This window comes from Microtus ochrogaster, linkage group LG5 (genome assembly GCF_000317375.1).
Source record: "Microtus ochrogaster isolate Prairie Vole_2 linkage group LG5, MicOch1.0, whole genome shotgun sequence".
Lineage (NCBI taxonomy): Eukaryota > Metazoa > Chordata > Mammalia > Rodentia > Cricetidae > Microtus > Microtus ochrogaster.
In genome coordinates, this window is record NC_022031.1 from 24,789,935 (window position 1) to 24,807,225 (window position 17,291).

The following is a 17,291-nucleotide window of genomic DNA, read 5'->3' on the forward strand; positions in this document are numbered from 1 at the left end:
CACTAACACTCTTGCCTTGGCCATCTGGCACCTGTAACACTGGGATCAGTAGTTTTAAGGCCCCAAATGTTTACTGGTGGTTCTTAACATAAAATATTTGCTGACCTGTGATTAACATTTTCTAAGTATATTTTGTGATTTTAATTGTAGCCTGCTGGACTGTTGCTAAAATAAGCTTAAGTCTGACTAGGATTTAAAAGGGTTTTCTACTTTTAAAATAATATTAGACATCATTGACATGGTGATTGTAATGGTATTTAACAGAATGGTAAAATGTGTATATTGCTTTAAGTAGAAGTTAAATAGAATCAATTAAATATTAACTATATGGATATTTTTAAAAAGTTCAAAAAGGAAGAAAACATGACCAGATGTTAAGCCTCTTGACTGACGTCACAGAGTTTTTAAAAGTTTTAATCTGTAGTACTTTGGAAATCATATATTGTAAACTATCGTTTTGCCAATGAGAGAAATATTGGATAAAATTAGAGTACAGCTGTTCAGTTTAGAAAAGCTATTGGTCAAAGGTTAGAAGTTCCGGACATAGTATAATTATAAAACTGTTCCTGGAACAAACAAGTAGATGTGATTGTGGACTAGAACTCACTCCTAAAACAGAGTCTTAATGCAGCCTGCATGGCAGCTTAACATCAGCTGCCTTCACATTCCCCCAATGACAGCTCCATCCACACAGCGGCTAAGGAAATGAGGCTTCAGGTGATGAGAGCTGCACCCAGTAGAGGCATTGGTAGTTCTGCCCTGGCAGGCATTTCATCCCAGCTTATGCTAGGAACCCCTTTCCTCATAGGAGCCTGAACTTAATTGCATGCCATAGTCATAGGATGGTTAATACTTTTAAGAGTGCTAATACTTCTGACGAAAAGTATCAAATGATTATTTTTCTTTTTACAGAACCAGAACCAGGAATTTATGCCAGCCTATCAGCTCTTCATTCATCTATCATTAATTCATTTACTCATCTAGATTGTCAGTTTAACACTACAGAAAAAAATGGTTAAGGTGTTCAATTTTCTTCCTTCCTTCCTTCCTTCCTTCCTTCCTTCCTTCCTTCCTTCCTTCCTTCCTTCCTTCCTTTCTCCCTCCCTCCTTCCCTCCCCCCTCCCCTCTTTCTCTTTCTTTCTTCTTTCTTTCTTTTCTTTCTTTCTTTTTCTTTCTCCTTTCTTTCTTTCTTTCTTTCTTTCTTTCTTTCTTTCTTTCTTTTTTTCTTTATGTCTAGTGCTAATGACAACGAGCTATGCTGCTACACTGTTATTTGAGAACCAAGCCATCCAGTCCAAGAGTTCTCCTCGACTTTCAGTGAGGTCTGTAGACAGTTAGCATCACTAGAACCTGGAAGACAAAACTGTCATGGAGGCTGGGCTCATGAGGCCTCAACAGGAGGTGGGCAGAGGAGGGGAGCTATTCCTTCTGCTAGTGGCGAGTTAGTTAAAGGGTTAATGTCAACCAAGTGAAAGAAGATGGGGATGAGAGGAAGAGGAAATGATTCCATCCTGAGTCCAGCCTGGATCATGTATCTCTGATGGTAGCAGAGCGTCCTGATGAAGTACAATTTGAAGTAGAAGGAAGAAACTACTTGGCAGGTGTGCAGTTTGGGAATAGTCAGACAACCAAAGAGAGATGTGTAGCCAGGGCCAACGAGGCGGTGGCGGGAAATAACATGCTACTAGGCCATTGTGGAAGGGATCCTGGTGTTGTCCCTGTCAGAATCTCCAGCTGCGCTGCCCTGGGTACCCCCACGACTAGATTCAGTGCACTGTTGTTATTCGCAGAAGGGTCTGTTTCTCACGTGAGCACACTGTGGTCTTAGAGGCAGGTACACTTTCAGGTTGATCATTTTGAGAGGAGTTGAGGTATTTTTGCAGAAACGCCCTTATCCAGCCCTCATCATTCTCTTCAAAGGGCCTTCTGTGGCATCAGTGCTTACCCAAGCAACAGACATTATTTGCACGAGTAATGAAATGCAAACTTAACTGACAGCTAATTCAAACTTTTATAAGGTGAAGTTTTTCATTTTCAGTTCTAAATAGACGTGGTTCCTATATTGGAAATCATCAAAAAAAAATCTAAGCTTCCATAAAATGTTCTATCAAAACACTTATTTTCAGTATAATAAGTAGATAAGTATAATAAGTGGAAAATATTTTAGCCTTGCCTAATTCAAATTAATTAGTCTTTATTTAAAATTCTGCCGCGGGCAAGCATGTTATGAAGGAGAGAACGCTTGCCAGGATGACATTGCTTTAGACAGAAAGCTGGCGCTCAGCTAAGGTCAACATGGGAATCTGCGGAATGGAAAACAGACATCTGACTTTACCTTCGCCATTATGCAACTTGGCTCTTGACTCCAGGCATATATCTTGACACACATGCTTACAAATATTTTGGGGGGTTTACATGTATTTGTGCTAAATTTGCTTGGATTTAACATGACAGTGTTGTAAATCTGAAATACTGGCCTAAGTGGCTCACTCACATATTTTCTTTCACTGTGGGTTCAAGAACTGCATATTTTCTTAGTGTTTGGAGCTCCCACAGTTCTGGGCTCCAAACAGCTAGCATGCCGAATCTGGCTTCTAATGGGTGACAGGTACTGAAGGGAGTATGACTAAAAGAGAAAGCTGAGTCCTTTTTGCCTAAATAATAAATTCTCAACTGCAAAAAGGAGCACTTTGGATGAGTATATCATTTATTTGTTGGGGGTAGGGTGGGGAGATAGAGGCATTTTACTTCACACTTCTGGAAACAGGTTAGGAATTGCTCCATGCCTGCTTCTAGAGAGTAGTAAGATTTTTCTAGAAAATAGGAGGTTCCAATTAACCCCTTCACTTAAAGGCTAAGACTTTAAGATGTGTTCTGTACAAATAATTCAGTCATGAAATATCCCCAATGAGAATGCGATTCACTCAAATACATTAAGCAGAATAAAATCTGGACTATCTCCTCTTCCTCTTTGACAAAAATGAAAATGTTTCTGTTTTAAGACGATTACAAACCCAGGAGGCAATTCCAGTCATCAGCCTACATAAGTGTCATCAAAACAAGAAATCTATAAAACTCAGGATATAAGAAATCAGGTACCAATCGTCTCTAATTGTCAAGGCTTCACAGTATGTACCCACCCTCCAAGCCAAAGTTGATCTTAAGCCTTTCCTGGAAAGTTTGAGTACCTCACTCTTAAAACATTTAAGAAGTCAAAATGCCACATAAACAAACATAAAGGATGCATTAGGGAGAAAACTCACGTTTTCTTCAGCTGCCTTTTCTTTGGATCTACACAGTCTGGAAGAATAGGTAACAGATTCGCCTCTTAGTCACAGGCATGTCAACTCCAAAAGGAACAGAATGGGTCATCAGCATTATCGGATCTTCCCTTCAGCTTTTCAACTTTGGAGGAAAAAATAGGCTCTTCCCTCCCAATCTGTGGCACGAACACAAGGCTCCTCCTCAGACAGAACCACTCCTTGTCAATGTCTACTTAAAACCACAAGGAAAAAAAACTTCCCTTCAGAATGTCCTTAAAGGGAAATTTGACTAGTGTTAGAGCTGCAATATTCTGGCTAAGCCCCCGAGTTTAAAATATAGAACATTTATGCAGAGACACACACACTTGAGAATTTCCACTGACTAAGTTCAATTAAGGTCATAATTACGAAAACTATGTTCTCTGAAAGTAAGTTTTTCTTATTTCCTTAACCAATCCATTTTTCGTTTTGTTTTCTGGTGGCTACCAGAATCCTCCTTATGGGTAGGAAACAGCTGAAGGGCGGGCAGATGTTGTCTGTTGTCTGGGAGAGATGAGAGGAACTCTCACCTTTGGGGTTCTTCGTAGAGCAGATGAGATGTTGCCTGTTGCCTCTATCACCTCCTTCTTGGGAAATTTGAGAACTTGAAGTGCTGGACTTGAATAAAATAACTCAGGATCGTTCCCTGCTTTCTGCACTTGCAAAGTGGATGGATTTCTGCCTGTGTCCCCAGGTGCCTGCACCGATTGTTAGGTCATTAGCCACACTGTGTGACTTCACTTAAGTTCAGCCTCATCTGGGCTTTTGAAATCTTCAAACTATGAAAAGTAGCCAGAGAAGCCAACTGTATCAGAAGAAAGCTTTTGTTATGAACTAATCTATCACAAGAATTCTCAGTGGGTCACACTGACCTATGCGACAAATGGAATTTGTTTTTAGAATTTCCATTTGAGACCATTCCTTCAGTTTAGAAGGTGAGATAAGAGAAGAAATACTCAAGCCATAACTTGATTTACTTTCTGACCAAACTTACAGTTCTCTTGTTTTCAGCCATAAAGGCATATGTTAATATTCCTGAAGTCAACCCAGCTAAACACAACTAAAGAACCAGGAGTAGGAAATGTGGAGCCCATGATGAACTATTTTATTCCTTTGGTTTGATGAATGGAGCATTATGATGGAAGATGAACAAATCTCATCAGCAAAAGTATACCTACCTGTTTCTTAGTGGTAGAGTTGAGTACTTGCTAATGAGGCGGTTTCTTTCACCTTCAAGAAAGGAAGCAGTCTTGGTGATGTCACAGCACCTATGTCCCCATCAAGTCATGAGGCCACTGCTCTCTAGGTTACACACATACTTTTCAGGAGAATGGCTTACACTCACGGATTTGACTTCACTGACCCCCCCTTAACTTACTGCAATTTGTCTTGCCCTTGAACTACTCCAGCAGAAAGGGCAGAAAAGTCTTAGGATCATAGAGGATGCTGACTAGAATCTCCCAGAGCACTACATGCTTTCCAGGAAGTTCCTCTGGCTGGGCCTATTATTGAAACTGGATTCCTTTTCTCAATTGGACTTTTCTGGTTTCCTCCTCCCCTCTCTCCCCTGGAGGTTCAGTGTTAGTTCAGTGTTTCTCTGGGCACTCCACGCTGCTCCTTAAGAGCCACTTTCCACGCTACAACCAGCAAATCTTCAGTGCCATCTGACGTGGCTCTCCTAGGTTGTCCGAACATATCCTATGATTGACTGGGATCTTTGTGACTTGTAGCCATCTCAGCTTTGAATGAAGGCTTTTATTTTCTTCCTATATTCTCTCAGGGCATGGCAAAGATGACAGATCCTCATGTCATCTCAAATCTTAGGTTCCCTCACTTATTCTCCACTAGCCTCTATTTTTACAGCTTCTGTTGGATTCACTTTGTTAAATGTCATCTCTTAGACATATCATTATCCCTGCATTCCAGACTTAATATAACTACATAAATTGCTTTATCAACCACAAACAATTTCCTCTGCCTCAGTGTGGTACCCTCTTATCCTTTCTTTATTATTATAGTGATACTTAATTTAAAATGTCTTACTGAATTATAAAAATGCATGTTGCCTAAATTCTGAATACAGAATTTAAAATTACTTTCCAGCATAACCTAAATATTTTTCTGTAGAATTTTGTGTGTATATGTTAACTACATAAGGCAACATTTAGGTATTTGTACAAATGTTTCCATAATAACAAAATGTTCACTTTTTATATTACATATAGCTTCACAGTTACACAATATTCTTAATCAGAAAGGACCAACTAAATAGTGCATAGCTATAGCAAAGTATTCCCATTTCTAGGTTCACTGATAGCAAAAGATAAACTAAATGGAAAAGCATATGTATTAGTCTCTTTTATACTGGTGTAATAAAACATTATGGCCAAGGCAACTTATAGAGGGAAGGACTTGCAGTTCCAGAGGGACGGAAGTGCATCACTATCACAGCAGGCAAGCCTGACAGCAGACGGGTATAGTGACTGAAGCAGTTGAGACCTCACAATGCCGGAACAGACAGCAAACTTGAAAATTGCACGCAGTTCTTGAAACCTCAAAGCCTGCCCTAGTTGGTGTATTTCCTCCATTAAGTCCACACATCCCAAACCTATGCCAACGGTGCTACTAATGGGAGCCAGGCATTCAAACACCGGAGCCTATGTGGCACAATCTCATGAAACCACTATAGCAGCCAGGCGGTGGTACGCGCCTTCATCCCAGGACTGGAGGCAGAGGCAGGTGCCTCTCTTGAGTCTGAGGTCTACAAAAGTGAGATCCAGGACAGCCAGATCTGGCCTTGATCTTGTAACCCTGTTACAAAGAAACTGTTTCACCCCCCCCCCCCACAACAAACCAAGAACAAAACACTACAGCATACAAATTTATTTTTCACTTGACCTGGAAATCTTGAAAGTATCAAAAAGTCAATTATTATTATTTTTTGCCTAGGTTTGTTGAAGAGTATATAGTTGTGAATTATGAGTGGACTTGGAGGAGCTAGGATATTGGGGGTAGGAAAACAGCAGAGGAGAATTAACAGGAAGCCATGATTATCCATACACTTCTAGTTCCCTAGGCTTTTACCTAAGATACTGAGACTTTCAGCATCAATAGAATATTATTTGTAAAGTAGCTGTGAATAACGGCTGTAATAAAACTTACGATGAAAAGGTATTTCTTTCCCTGCAAGCCACTGCTTGGTTCTATCAGCACCAAAGGTTCTAGCAAGCATTTGTTAGCCCAAGAATCATAGGAACTTGACTTATGCAGAATTAAAACGGGAAAACCTACTGCCTACACTTAACTTCATGTATAATTATCAAGTACTACATAAATAATTGCATTTTCTTAGTGTGTTTGTTTTGTCTGAGGCTGACTTTGATCTTGTAATCCACCTGAGGTATGCACTAACATGCCTGACTTAACCCTGTATTATCTGTCCCAACCTTACATTATACCTTCAACTGCTTATCCAACCTTGATAAAGAAGTTAACAGTGTTAATTAAAATCTGAAGGCTAAGAAGAAAAACAGTTTGACAATGTGATTTTCCTTCCTTCCATTGAAGCACAAAAGATGCAGTTCTGGAGTTTTGGCCAGACGAGACAAATGAAGGTCTCTTTAGTGAAGCAGACTCCAGGTGAACATGAACACTGAGTTCAGAGGGATGCTTTCTCTGTGTAAGGTGCACGGCTCTTGATTTCTGCTGTAAAGTGGGCACATTTATTTAATTTTTAGGCTACATTTACTTCTGAATTATTACTGGTTTCAGAAATATGTCCATTTTCAAAGATGGGGGAAATTATCAATTGCCTTCCTGAATGGAAGTGATCCTTGGCTTAGCTAATCTTGTGATAGATACATCTGTGCGTTTTCAAGGGTATGGGCTCAACTTTTTAGCCTAATGTATGAGGCACTTCACAGCCTCTTCTTCTTCCCACTTTTACCTTACACCGTCGTACCCCAGATAGTTCCCTAAATGTCACATTACTGATGTTACTTAATGCCATCATTTTACTTAATAAATACTTAAATGAATACTTGCGCATCTCATTTTCTCAGCCTGGAAATACCCTCTTCCCCTTCTTCTAGTTTTTGAGACTTACCATTTTTCTTTCAGGATTGAGCTGAGAGCTCATCTCCAGCCTCTCATCTCTGGAAGAAGGCCAGAATCACTTTGAATTCCATCTCTTCTCTCATGAAACCCTTCGAAAATAAAACTCTGTAACTGATTTTTGTCATCTGCCTAAAGGCCCCATCAGAAGCACATCCTTTGATTTTACAGTTGCGGTCTTAGCGGCCAGAGAAGATGCAGGAAACTGTGAAGCTTCAGATCAGCAGGTTCTCTCTCCTCCATACCAAATTTATCACCCTTCTCAGAACACCAAGGCTGCATCACTTGCCGCACGTAAGATGAATAGAGATGCAATAAAGAACATGTGTGCCAAAACAATGTAACACCCAAAATGTACAAATTTAATAAATGCTTAAGTTACTCCTGTTGTGACACACTTTTCTCCAAAGACTACAAGTCATGATTCTTACCAAATGTATAGTAAGACTCTTCTATTTTCTCACTTGCTACCTGTCCATAAAAGCAGAGCAATCTGTATGACCCCTTAAGGCTATTTAAATTATCATTCTATATTTTTAATATTTAAAAATTGTCATTCATTAAAAATAGCAACACATCAATAATAGTGATTCAAGACATGTGTGAAAAATACGTATCCCAGAGGCACTTTCTCTGTGTGTTTTTACCTTATCGCTCAGGCAACATTGAGGTAAAGGTTTCATGGACTTCAGAGAAAACAGAAAAACCAACAAGCCTTCTGTCGCATCCTTTTCTCCAGTTGATCAGAAGTAGTTTTTCATACAAAACAACAAAAACAAGACATTTGGGTTTGGAGTTGATGACAATATGGCAAAAGCAATAAATTGTCCCTTGCATTGAGCTGGATGCTACACTTTGATCTCATTCATCATCTGAGTAAAGCACTCTCCAAAGTTTCCAATGGAGCCCCACACAGAGGGTTAGCCACTATGTACTCTTGCTCTACAACACTGTGGCTTTTCTCAAAGCACTGAGGTTCTGACGGCCCCTGCTACTGCTCACTTTATCTTCTGGGTGGTCTCAAATGAGCTTCTGATGACTATACTCGTCTGTAGATGGAACACAGTGAACATTAAAACTGGGCATGTTTTCCACATCTCTATTAGAATAGCAAGAGTTAACAGATAATGAGAACATGGCTATAAAATTGCTGAAATCTGGCTGAGAAATTATTTACTAAGATGAATGACAAATTTTCAAACAATGAAAAACAACAGGATGTAATAAATTATTTTTGTGTAATAAAAATATCACGTTAACAAACAATAATTCAAAATATAAGTATCATATGATTTGCAATTGCTAAGTACTTTTCAGAATAGTAAATATAATTTAAAAGAAGAGACAACTTTATTTTCAATAATATTCTTAACCTAATTCATTAAGACTTATCAGAAATTAAGTCTTTACAGTCAGTATATAATTTTATTTACAAAACAATAAACTTTATTTACTAAGGGAAAATAAAAAATTTTGGGACAAATAAAGTAAATGCAAGTAAGATTAACAAAGCTTTACATTTTCTACTATAGTTTTGTAAATTAAATTAAAATAAGTTTATCTGATCATTTCTTGTATTTATTTTTATAGACAGAGTATGGTGCAAACATGGATTACTTTAGTGTTTTCTGAAACAATGTTATTAAACAAAATTTGAAATTCAGATTATTCACAAATTTGGAAGCTGAATAAAAAAATAAAATGATTTTGGAGTCTCAGAGAATTTACTACTTTTCTTCCTTTGCTTATATGAAAATATGCAATAGAAAATTACCCATGTGAAATCATTTATCTTATTTTCTTTTATGTGTAAGGGTGTTTTGCCTGCATGTAGGATTAGGCACCGTGTGTGCATGGTGCTCAGAGGTCAGAGGCATTGATTTCCTGGGTCTCGAGTTACAAAGCAGCCATGTGGTGCTGGGACTAAAACCCAGGTCTTCTGGAAGAGCAGCCGGTACTGTTCCCTGAGCTGCCGCTCCAGTGCCTTAATGTTTTCTACAAAGTTTTATCATAAACTTTAACAAAACTCCCAGTGAGTAATTAATTGCTTCCATGCAGTATTAACACTCTGTCATTTCAGAAAAGAGGTAGTTTTCTTTTGTATTTAAACATTTGAAAATATTAAAATTACAATGTCACCTGAGGCATTATATAAAACAGCATTCTTTAAACATTTTATTACATTAAAAATAACTACACTTTTTAACAAGTAATAGAACACTGCTTAGAACTTACTTCCTTTAAATTATTGTTCCAAGGAACTATTTTAGTAAGCTTTAGCTAATAATAGCAAAAACCAAAAGTGCAATGTTTTATAATTTCTATTCTTGGAATAAAAGTTCTGTGATTAAATTAAGTTTAATCAGATTTACAGATTCTGTGTTCATTAGAAAGAACACCCTAGCAACCTGATATACAGGCTCCAACAAAGAACTCAGGGTAAAGCAGCCACTGAAATCAAACAAGCAAACTTAGAAATCTAAACTGGGCCAATCAAAGAACACCTCTTTCCTTTCAGCCACCCCACTGTACACTGTGCGTTGTGTTCTCACAGGAACCTCAGGTTTGCCCTACGGCTCCTTCCCTGGGTTTGCTGTATCAGAGCACAGCACTGCAAGCTTGTCCAGCGTCCCTGCTTGTCAAACCGCCTCTCAGACTCTGGACAGGTTTATGCAGGAGGACTTCTCTTAAAAGCAAGAGCCTGAGCTAGTAATATAAAATATATTTGAAATTTTCTAGCTTTAAAGCATTCTCTATAAATTTAAAAGTAGAACTCCCTATTTATTCTTATTTTATATATAACATTGTTCATGAAAAAAATACAATATTTTAAATATCTGCCAAAATAGAAGAGTGGTACTTGGAAATTAAATAGAAAACATTTTTTCCTCCTAGAGATGAAAAGTATTCTATTTTATTTTTCATTTTAACATCTAGAAGAAATTAAAGCATATAATTGCTCTAGATTCAAAACTCTTTGAAAACCTTTTTATTACATTACAAATTATACATAGGATTATGTAAAAAGAAAATGTTTCATGGAGAACTCAACTTGTAAAAATTTCCATAAGATTAGCATCTAATGTAATATCACTCTTTTATTTGAATTGTGGGGGGGATTAGTGGGGAGAGTGGGGTGTGCTGACTAATTTGTCATCACTCATCTTCAACTCTGGGGAAGAGACTCACTACAAAAGCAAATGAAGGGCATTACTCCTCTGTCACAGATGATTTCCTCGATTTCAGAACAAGGTCCTTAATGGATAAAGACAGTTCCTGAAGCTCTTTCCGAGTAGCATTGGTGACGTCATGCTGTTCCTTGTCCAGTTCATCAGCTGACAGGTCCTCTTTCTGCCCACTCTTCTTATTTTGATTGACTAACTGCTGTACAACCAAGCCTTGGTACTTTACCAGGAGAGCATGCTGGTCCTGTTAGAAGGAAGAAAAATCGATTTGCTGTGACCAGAGAAAGGAGATTTGCTTGAACAGTACAAACTGAAAGCCTTATCTCCATGAGACAATGGCCATGTTAGTGCAAAGCTGAGTACAACAAGCAAGGTCTGTGCTCTCAGAACGCAGTCAGGGTGCAGATCAGGAAGAGGAAATCTTGTGCATACCGTGTCACAGGAAGCTGATTTAGCTGGGCTCTATCACCAAAAACATAAACTAGTAAGACTCAAGGAAGCTGAATTGCTCTTAGCTATGGGTTGGCTTCCTTAAATGAAGGAAAAGAACTTTGAAGGGGTCCTTGGAGGCTAAATCAAAACCAGGGAAACTGAGAGACAAGTTCAGACATTCTTGTATCTTTTCTGAAAACTTAAGTCTAAAATTAGAGGACTTATCACCACAGATCTTACAGAGTGCTAAAAGTAATTAAACTACACTTAATTAAAAAAGAAAAAAAATCAACCCCCAATTCACTGTCCCCATTTCTGGGTGCAGACAGATGTTAAGGACGTATCTTACTCGGTCTCCCTCTCTGTCTGTGGCTGGGTGTTGGCAAAGATTCACATCCAAAATACTTCAAGTTTAAAAGCTTGAAAAATGTCCAATGCATTAAAATGTAGTACCTCTGGGATTTTGTTGTGAAGAAAAGCAATGATCTGTGGGACACATCTTCCAGGTGCGTGGAGCATGCTGTGGGTGGAGAACTGAAATAACAGGACTGATGTGAGGTGCAGAACAAGAGCAGGGTCTTCTGTGACCTTCAGCTGTTCAGCCAGCGCCTGCCGATGCTGGAATAGTATTTGCCTGCAAACCCAGATCACAGAAATACATAATTAACACGGACTCACTGTTTACACAGTCTCCTTTCAGCATTCAGCATTTCACCTTCTCTGGTTTAATGACCTGGTTCCTCAGCATTTGAAGGAATTTTTAAAATATGGGCAATATGTACACATACTACTTTAACTTTAGATGGAACAGGTAGATAAACATGCTAAGAAGTTACAGATAAAGCTATATAGCAAGGGACTCGAAGTATACTTTCTGAGGTTGCTGGGATCAAACAAGCTATAATGACTTAAGTAAGGTTTCGGGTAAGGAAGGCTTCAAGTCAAATACAATGTCCAGGACTAATCTTCTGTGGGATTAGGATGGTGAGCAGACTCTCAGGGAAATGCTCAGTCCCACCCATACATCAGCTAGGAAGCAGCTCATGCTGAGGAGCAGCAACAACAGAGTCAGCATTACCTTTCCCTTTTTTTGTCTCCCTTTTTCACCATAATGTCACAAGCTTCTGTTGCAGAATCCAGACAAGAAAGGAAATCTTCTATGCTCTAAAGACATTTAATTACATAATTTACTTTTAAAGACATTTAATACTGGTTTGCAATTTCACACCCCATACAAAAGTTTCACCAGGGCATTTGGTAAACTGAAATCGTGATTTAGGATTGAACAGTGAAGTGCTCCCATCTTTCTCTGCCCCTCAGCTCCCCCAAGGGACGGGCACACGGAACACTAGTTTTAGACTCAGGCTAGAAGGGTTGATTGGAATGGACACAGGGCACGCTATACCCGAGTTCTCACCGCAGTCACCGGTTAGCACTGACTTACTTTGTCATTTAGAGAGTTGTGGAGTTTGGTGAGAGCTACTTTGGTTTCTTCTGTCAATTTACTTAAAATTTTTTTCCTTATCTGTAAAGGAAAAATTATCTTGGTTATATTTTTGATATATGCTGAATATTAAGATCAAACAGACAAATAAAAATTCTACCACATATTTAGTGCTATAATACCCTACTAAATGCGATATATCTTGTGTTCTGTTAGGTCTCAAAGCAGGAGTTAAAAATGTTAAAATATTACAGAACCACAGAGATAGCCAAACATTAGCCAAAAAACTTCTATGCAGCCCTCATCTTGATTAGATGACTACAAAGTGACGGCCATGTGGCACCAGAGACTCTGGGTAGAGACTGTAGTTTTTCCTCTCAGCGGCCCCTGAGCGGTGTCACGCAGAAAGGGAGGCCTGTAGGAAGGGCAGTGGATCTTTTCTGTGGCTAGACGGTTTGTGTGGTTAAGGAAGCTGTGTTCATCTTTCACAAATGGAGACACTGAATTTTGTGGTCCTGTGGACCAGACAGAACATTCTTCTACAGCACTTCAGGAAGGGCCGCTGAAAAGCTTCATGGAAAGGATGGCGGGTATGCTGTGTCTGGGAAGACAGGAGACTCAGTCTCATATCTGTACAAGGCCACAGAAATAGACTGCATGTACTGTATTTTTACAGTGCAAGTAGGTAAAGAGACAGGAGACATGACACAAGTCAGAGCGTTGGGCACTGTTGTTCAAAGTGAAGGAGAGGATGTCCAGTATCCTCCGAGTAGCAGTGGAGGTAAATAACTGCACTTCTCTCAGGGGTGGGAGAGGTCTTAATTATGTAAGATTAAAGCACACCAAGAAAAATCATGCCGCATCTGTGGCAATAAACCATAGTAATGGAGGCCACAGCATTTGATGCATGTGGCTGTAGCACTTTCAAAGCCAGTTGTAAATGCAGGGAGCCACATGATGACCTTCTCACTCATTTTCCCTGAATCTCCAACCAGAAGGAAAAGAAGAAAGAGAACAAGGTAGAGGAATGGTTATCATCACTACAGGAATAGAGCAAACCCTTTACCTGTAGGTAACTGAGCACAGCTCTACCTCACACGGCAAGTGCAGGAGTGATGGGGTTGGACTCGACTTTAAGATCATAATTTTAAACAAATGAACTGGAGCTTGTCTAGTATTTAAGAGGTATATTCCCGTCAAAAGAAAAAAACTGTGAACTAAAGGAACTTTGACTAACTATTAAGGGAGTTATAAATCAACAAGAAAAAGGGGAAGACTGATAGAAACAATTAGAAAAGGTTTTATTTGTTATAAAGTAATTAAACCTCTTTACTATATGTACTTTGGTCATATTATCAATTCTTATAGAATGATATAAGCATTGTACTATACTTAAATTCTTTAGTAATTTTGCCATATAAACACTCTTATTTTCCCTTTGAACTATTTCAAATGAGAAAAAATAAAAACGTGTTCAGACTCAAATTACATCATGCAGCAAGCAAATCACAAACATACATCACTTGTAATGGCTGCAGGGTCTTCTACCGCCATCATTAAATCTGAGGCTAGGAAGTTGAATATGAGGTTAGTGATATCGGTACACACTGTCTTCAGCAAGTGCTTGGTAAGAGCAGTCTGGGTGTCATCTGGAAAAGAAGAACACTTTATGAAGACTAACTTCCTTTCAGAACTTCAAGAATCCATTAAAAAAGACACTGTTAAGTATACCTGTAAAATACTTCATCCCCTTTTCAAATAATCTAATATTGTTGTATAGGTTTGAGACCTCTTCTTGTAAGTCCTTGATTGTACGTTTTCTGCCGGTTCCAGAAGCAGAAGTTGACGACATGAATACTGACCGTACCACTTCAAGATACATTTTATTAAGAGGTCTGTGACAAGATAAATATAGTCAATTAAAATGTATCATACTTACATATTTAAGAAATTTTGTTTATAATAACACAATAAAAATCTCCCATATTTCTAACAAATAAAATTAATCTGAAGCAAGGTTCAGTAAAAAGTTTGCTTTACAGGGCCAGGAATAATAAATGAATTTTTAAATTTTTTTTCATAATTTTGAAGTATTCAAAGTAATTGCAGGAAAGATGACAAGAATGATAGTAAAACTCCATAAACTGAAACAGACCTTTAACATTAATTTGCGAACTAGCAGAAGGTAAGTTTGTTCTTCATTGTCGGGAAGCACAGCAGAGAAGCTCTCAGGGTCCAAACTACTATCTAAGATGATGGATTAAGACACACCTACATGTTCTATCACAGATTACTTCAAAAAACGGTGCACAACTGTCAGCCATCTATTTTCTATTTTTACAGACTATGGCTCTGCAATGTATTTATGCATAAAATTTACATCTATTTAAAAAAACCTCACTATCTCACTACAAAAGTTCTATTCCAAAATAAAAAAGTTAGATTTCCTGAAGTCTTCATTAATCTCTATGAGACTATGTGCTGGGCTTAACCTGAGGGAGGACCAGGCTGGGTAACAGTGGTTACGTTATGTAAAATTTCTTTCATTTCTGCATGTAAAGCTAGCTTGTTTCATTTACAAGGTAGACATTTCTGAACATATTCTTTTTGAGGTCCATTTTCCCTCTTCCAGAGACTAAAAGTAAATACTGTTTATTCTCTGTCAAATCAAAATAGAAAATGATTCCTTTCTCCTTTTAGATGCTGTTTTTTATGCTATGTAAGGAACCAGTTAGTGATTAGTTCCAATCAAGACCTAAGACTGCAACTTCAATGAACACTTCAAGGGTTCTCAGCTTCTACTGTCCATACTGTCCAAAGCATTTACCAAATCTTAACTGCCTCTGAAGAAAAATAAACTTGAAATTCCAAAGATTTGAGGGGGAGGGGAGCTAGCAAGGTGTTGATGGTGGTGCACACCTTTAATCCCAGCACTCTGGAGGCAGAGGCAGACAAATTTCTGTCAGTTAGAGGCCAGCTTGGTCTATAGAGTGAATTCCAGTATAACCAGAAACCCTGTCTTGGGTGGGGGTGCTAAAATATGGTTTTAGAGATATTAGTGAAAATTACATTCTGTCAAAAATGGTAAGACTACCAGTAAGAGATATAATTTATACTTGCTTTATTAGGTATTCTGCAAGTTCGGAAATAAACTCCTCAGGGGCATCTTGCACATGCTTCTTTAAGCAATCTTCAATTTCATCCTGGAACATGAACATGATGTCTGGCTTCTTCTTTCCTGTGTGTGTATCAGCAATGAGAAAATGAAACACATGGTCAAGAGCAAAAGCCAGGCAGAATTACACACCTCACCAAACAGCAACACATTTTATGTCAACAAAACTGCTACTTTCAAATATAACTATCTAATAAAATTAAATTTTGAAAGTCTGTTTGGTAGAATTTCGTTCTTTTTAACTTCCTTTAAAAATGACTGTTCTCTGTAAGATGTCACAGGCCTAGGGGCCTCTCTCCTCTCAGCTCATGTAGGAAATGCAAATGATCAGGAATCAGGGCATCAGGACAATTAAGAGATGATCTTTCAGAAGAGAGTGATTTCTCTTCTGTCAACAGCCGACATGGAACAAAGTTTTCTTCTTCACAAAACTGAGTATTTATTGAAGCCAAGTCAGCCTTGGAATTTACATGAGAACTTCAGAAAGTGATAAGACTATGTTAACATTTACCTTTTTGGGAAAATACAAATAAAAACACAATTCTATACTAGTGAATAATAAAAATAAAGATTAGTATGCAGCTAGTGTATGGAAATGTTGATAACTGTGAAAATAGTATCATGGCTAACCACTTACTTCAAAAAATATTGGTAGCAAACAAAGTAAACAACATTTTCATTATAAATAATAGAGCTATACCTTTAATACAAGTGATTATTTCCAGGTAAATCAGATATTGATTCAACAAGTGAAACCTTAGCAATAAAAGAAAATGATTCAAAAATCAATTTTCTGTCTTAATGAGGATCTGAACAGATGAATTCATAGCTTCAAGGTAGATACCCAAGTTCTAGACCCTTCTAAGATATGTTCTATAACCCTAATGTTCATACTAAATAGTCTTTTCCTGTTTGTTTCCCATAAGCCTTTTATAGGTGGTTAAATTACATTTCTTCCAGTAATCTTTCATACTGACTTGATTCTGTGTTTTAGTTGAGAACCTAATTTCACCCTCCATTTCAGAGATTACAACATAACCCTGTTTCAAAGCACTGAAATTTCTTTTAAGGTAGAATAGTTTTACTACTCTTATAGTGCCTCATAATCTTACACAAAAGAATGTCACATGCCTCATTTCTCTATGATCACAGGTATTAGAGAATAACTTTAAAAATTCCTCTTTATTATTGTTCCCACTGTGTCTTGGGAATTCATTAATAAGCACACAAAATGAAAAATAACACACACAAAGCCATATTGATGCTGTTTGAGTCCGAGTAGACAGAGTAAGCTATTTCTATTGGACACTCTGCTTTAATTAACAGTATTTCTGTACAATAACTGTGTTAGTTATTTCATCATTTCTTAGGTACTTTAAAGGGAAGCCTAAGCAATTATGATGTTACATATAGTAGCATATTTCTTCATTGGAGGTTTACTTATTACTTTTTAAAATTGTTGCTGGGGATGAGGAGGCTATATTCCATGATCCTTTGTTTAAAATGGGAAAATATAATTGTATTTAGAAGAGCAAAATATGAGTAAAACTCAAGGCTGGTTCTTCAATTCCTGGTTCTTCTGCATCTACCTCTCTCTCCTCTCTCTCTCTCTCTCTCTCTCTCTCTCTCTCTCTCTCTCT

The 17,291-nt window shown here is 37.9% G+C and overlaps 2 protein-coding genes across 5 annotated transcripts in view; both read right to left on the reverse strand.

The window, feature by feature from the left end:
- The window catches only part of Fhl5 (four and a half LIM domains 5), a 42,339-nt gene extending 38,191 nt beyond the window's left edge, over positions 1-4,148 (reverse strand). The window contains exons 1-2 of one of the 3 annotated variants that reach the window (XM_013351817.2): positions 3,833-4,148; positions 3,264-3,300 (exon numbers count right to left, since the gene is read on the reverse strand). The gene's annotated coding sequence lies outside the window, so the exon portion shown is untranslated. Of the gene's footprint in view, positions 1-3,263; positions 3,379-3,832 lie in introns of those variants that run through there. The other 2 variants (XM_005361927.2, XM_026786746.1) reach the window with 2 other exon arrangements.
- Positions 4,149-7,803: 3,655 nt separating this feature from the next.
- Positions 7,804-17,291, reverse strand: part of Ufl1 (UFM1 specific ligase 1) — a 30,402-nt gene continuing 20,914 nt past the window's right edge. Inside the window, exons 13-19 of one of the 2 annotated variants that reach the window (XM_005361928.2) lie at positions 15,597-15,714; positions 14,208-14,371; positions 13,995-14,125; positions 12,477-12,557; positions 12,111-12,196; positions 11,486-11,666; positions 7,804-10,844 (exon numbers count right to left, since the gene is read on the reverse strand). In XM_005361928.2, the coding sequence (XP_005361985.1) occupies positions 10,626-10,844; positions 11,486-11,666; positions 12,111-12,196; positions 12,477-12,557; positions 13,995-14,125; positions 14,208-14,371; positions 15,597-15,714 (980 nt within the window). In that variant the 3' untranslated portion in view covers positions 7,804-10,625. The other variant, XM_026786717.1, reaches the window with a different exon arrangement.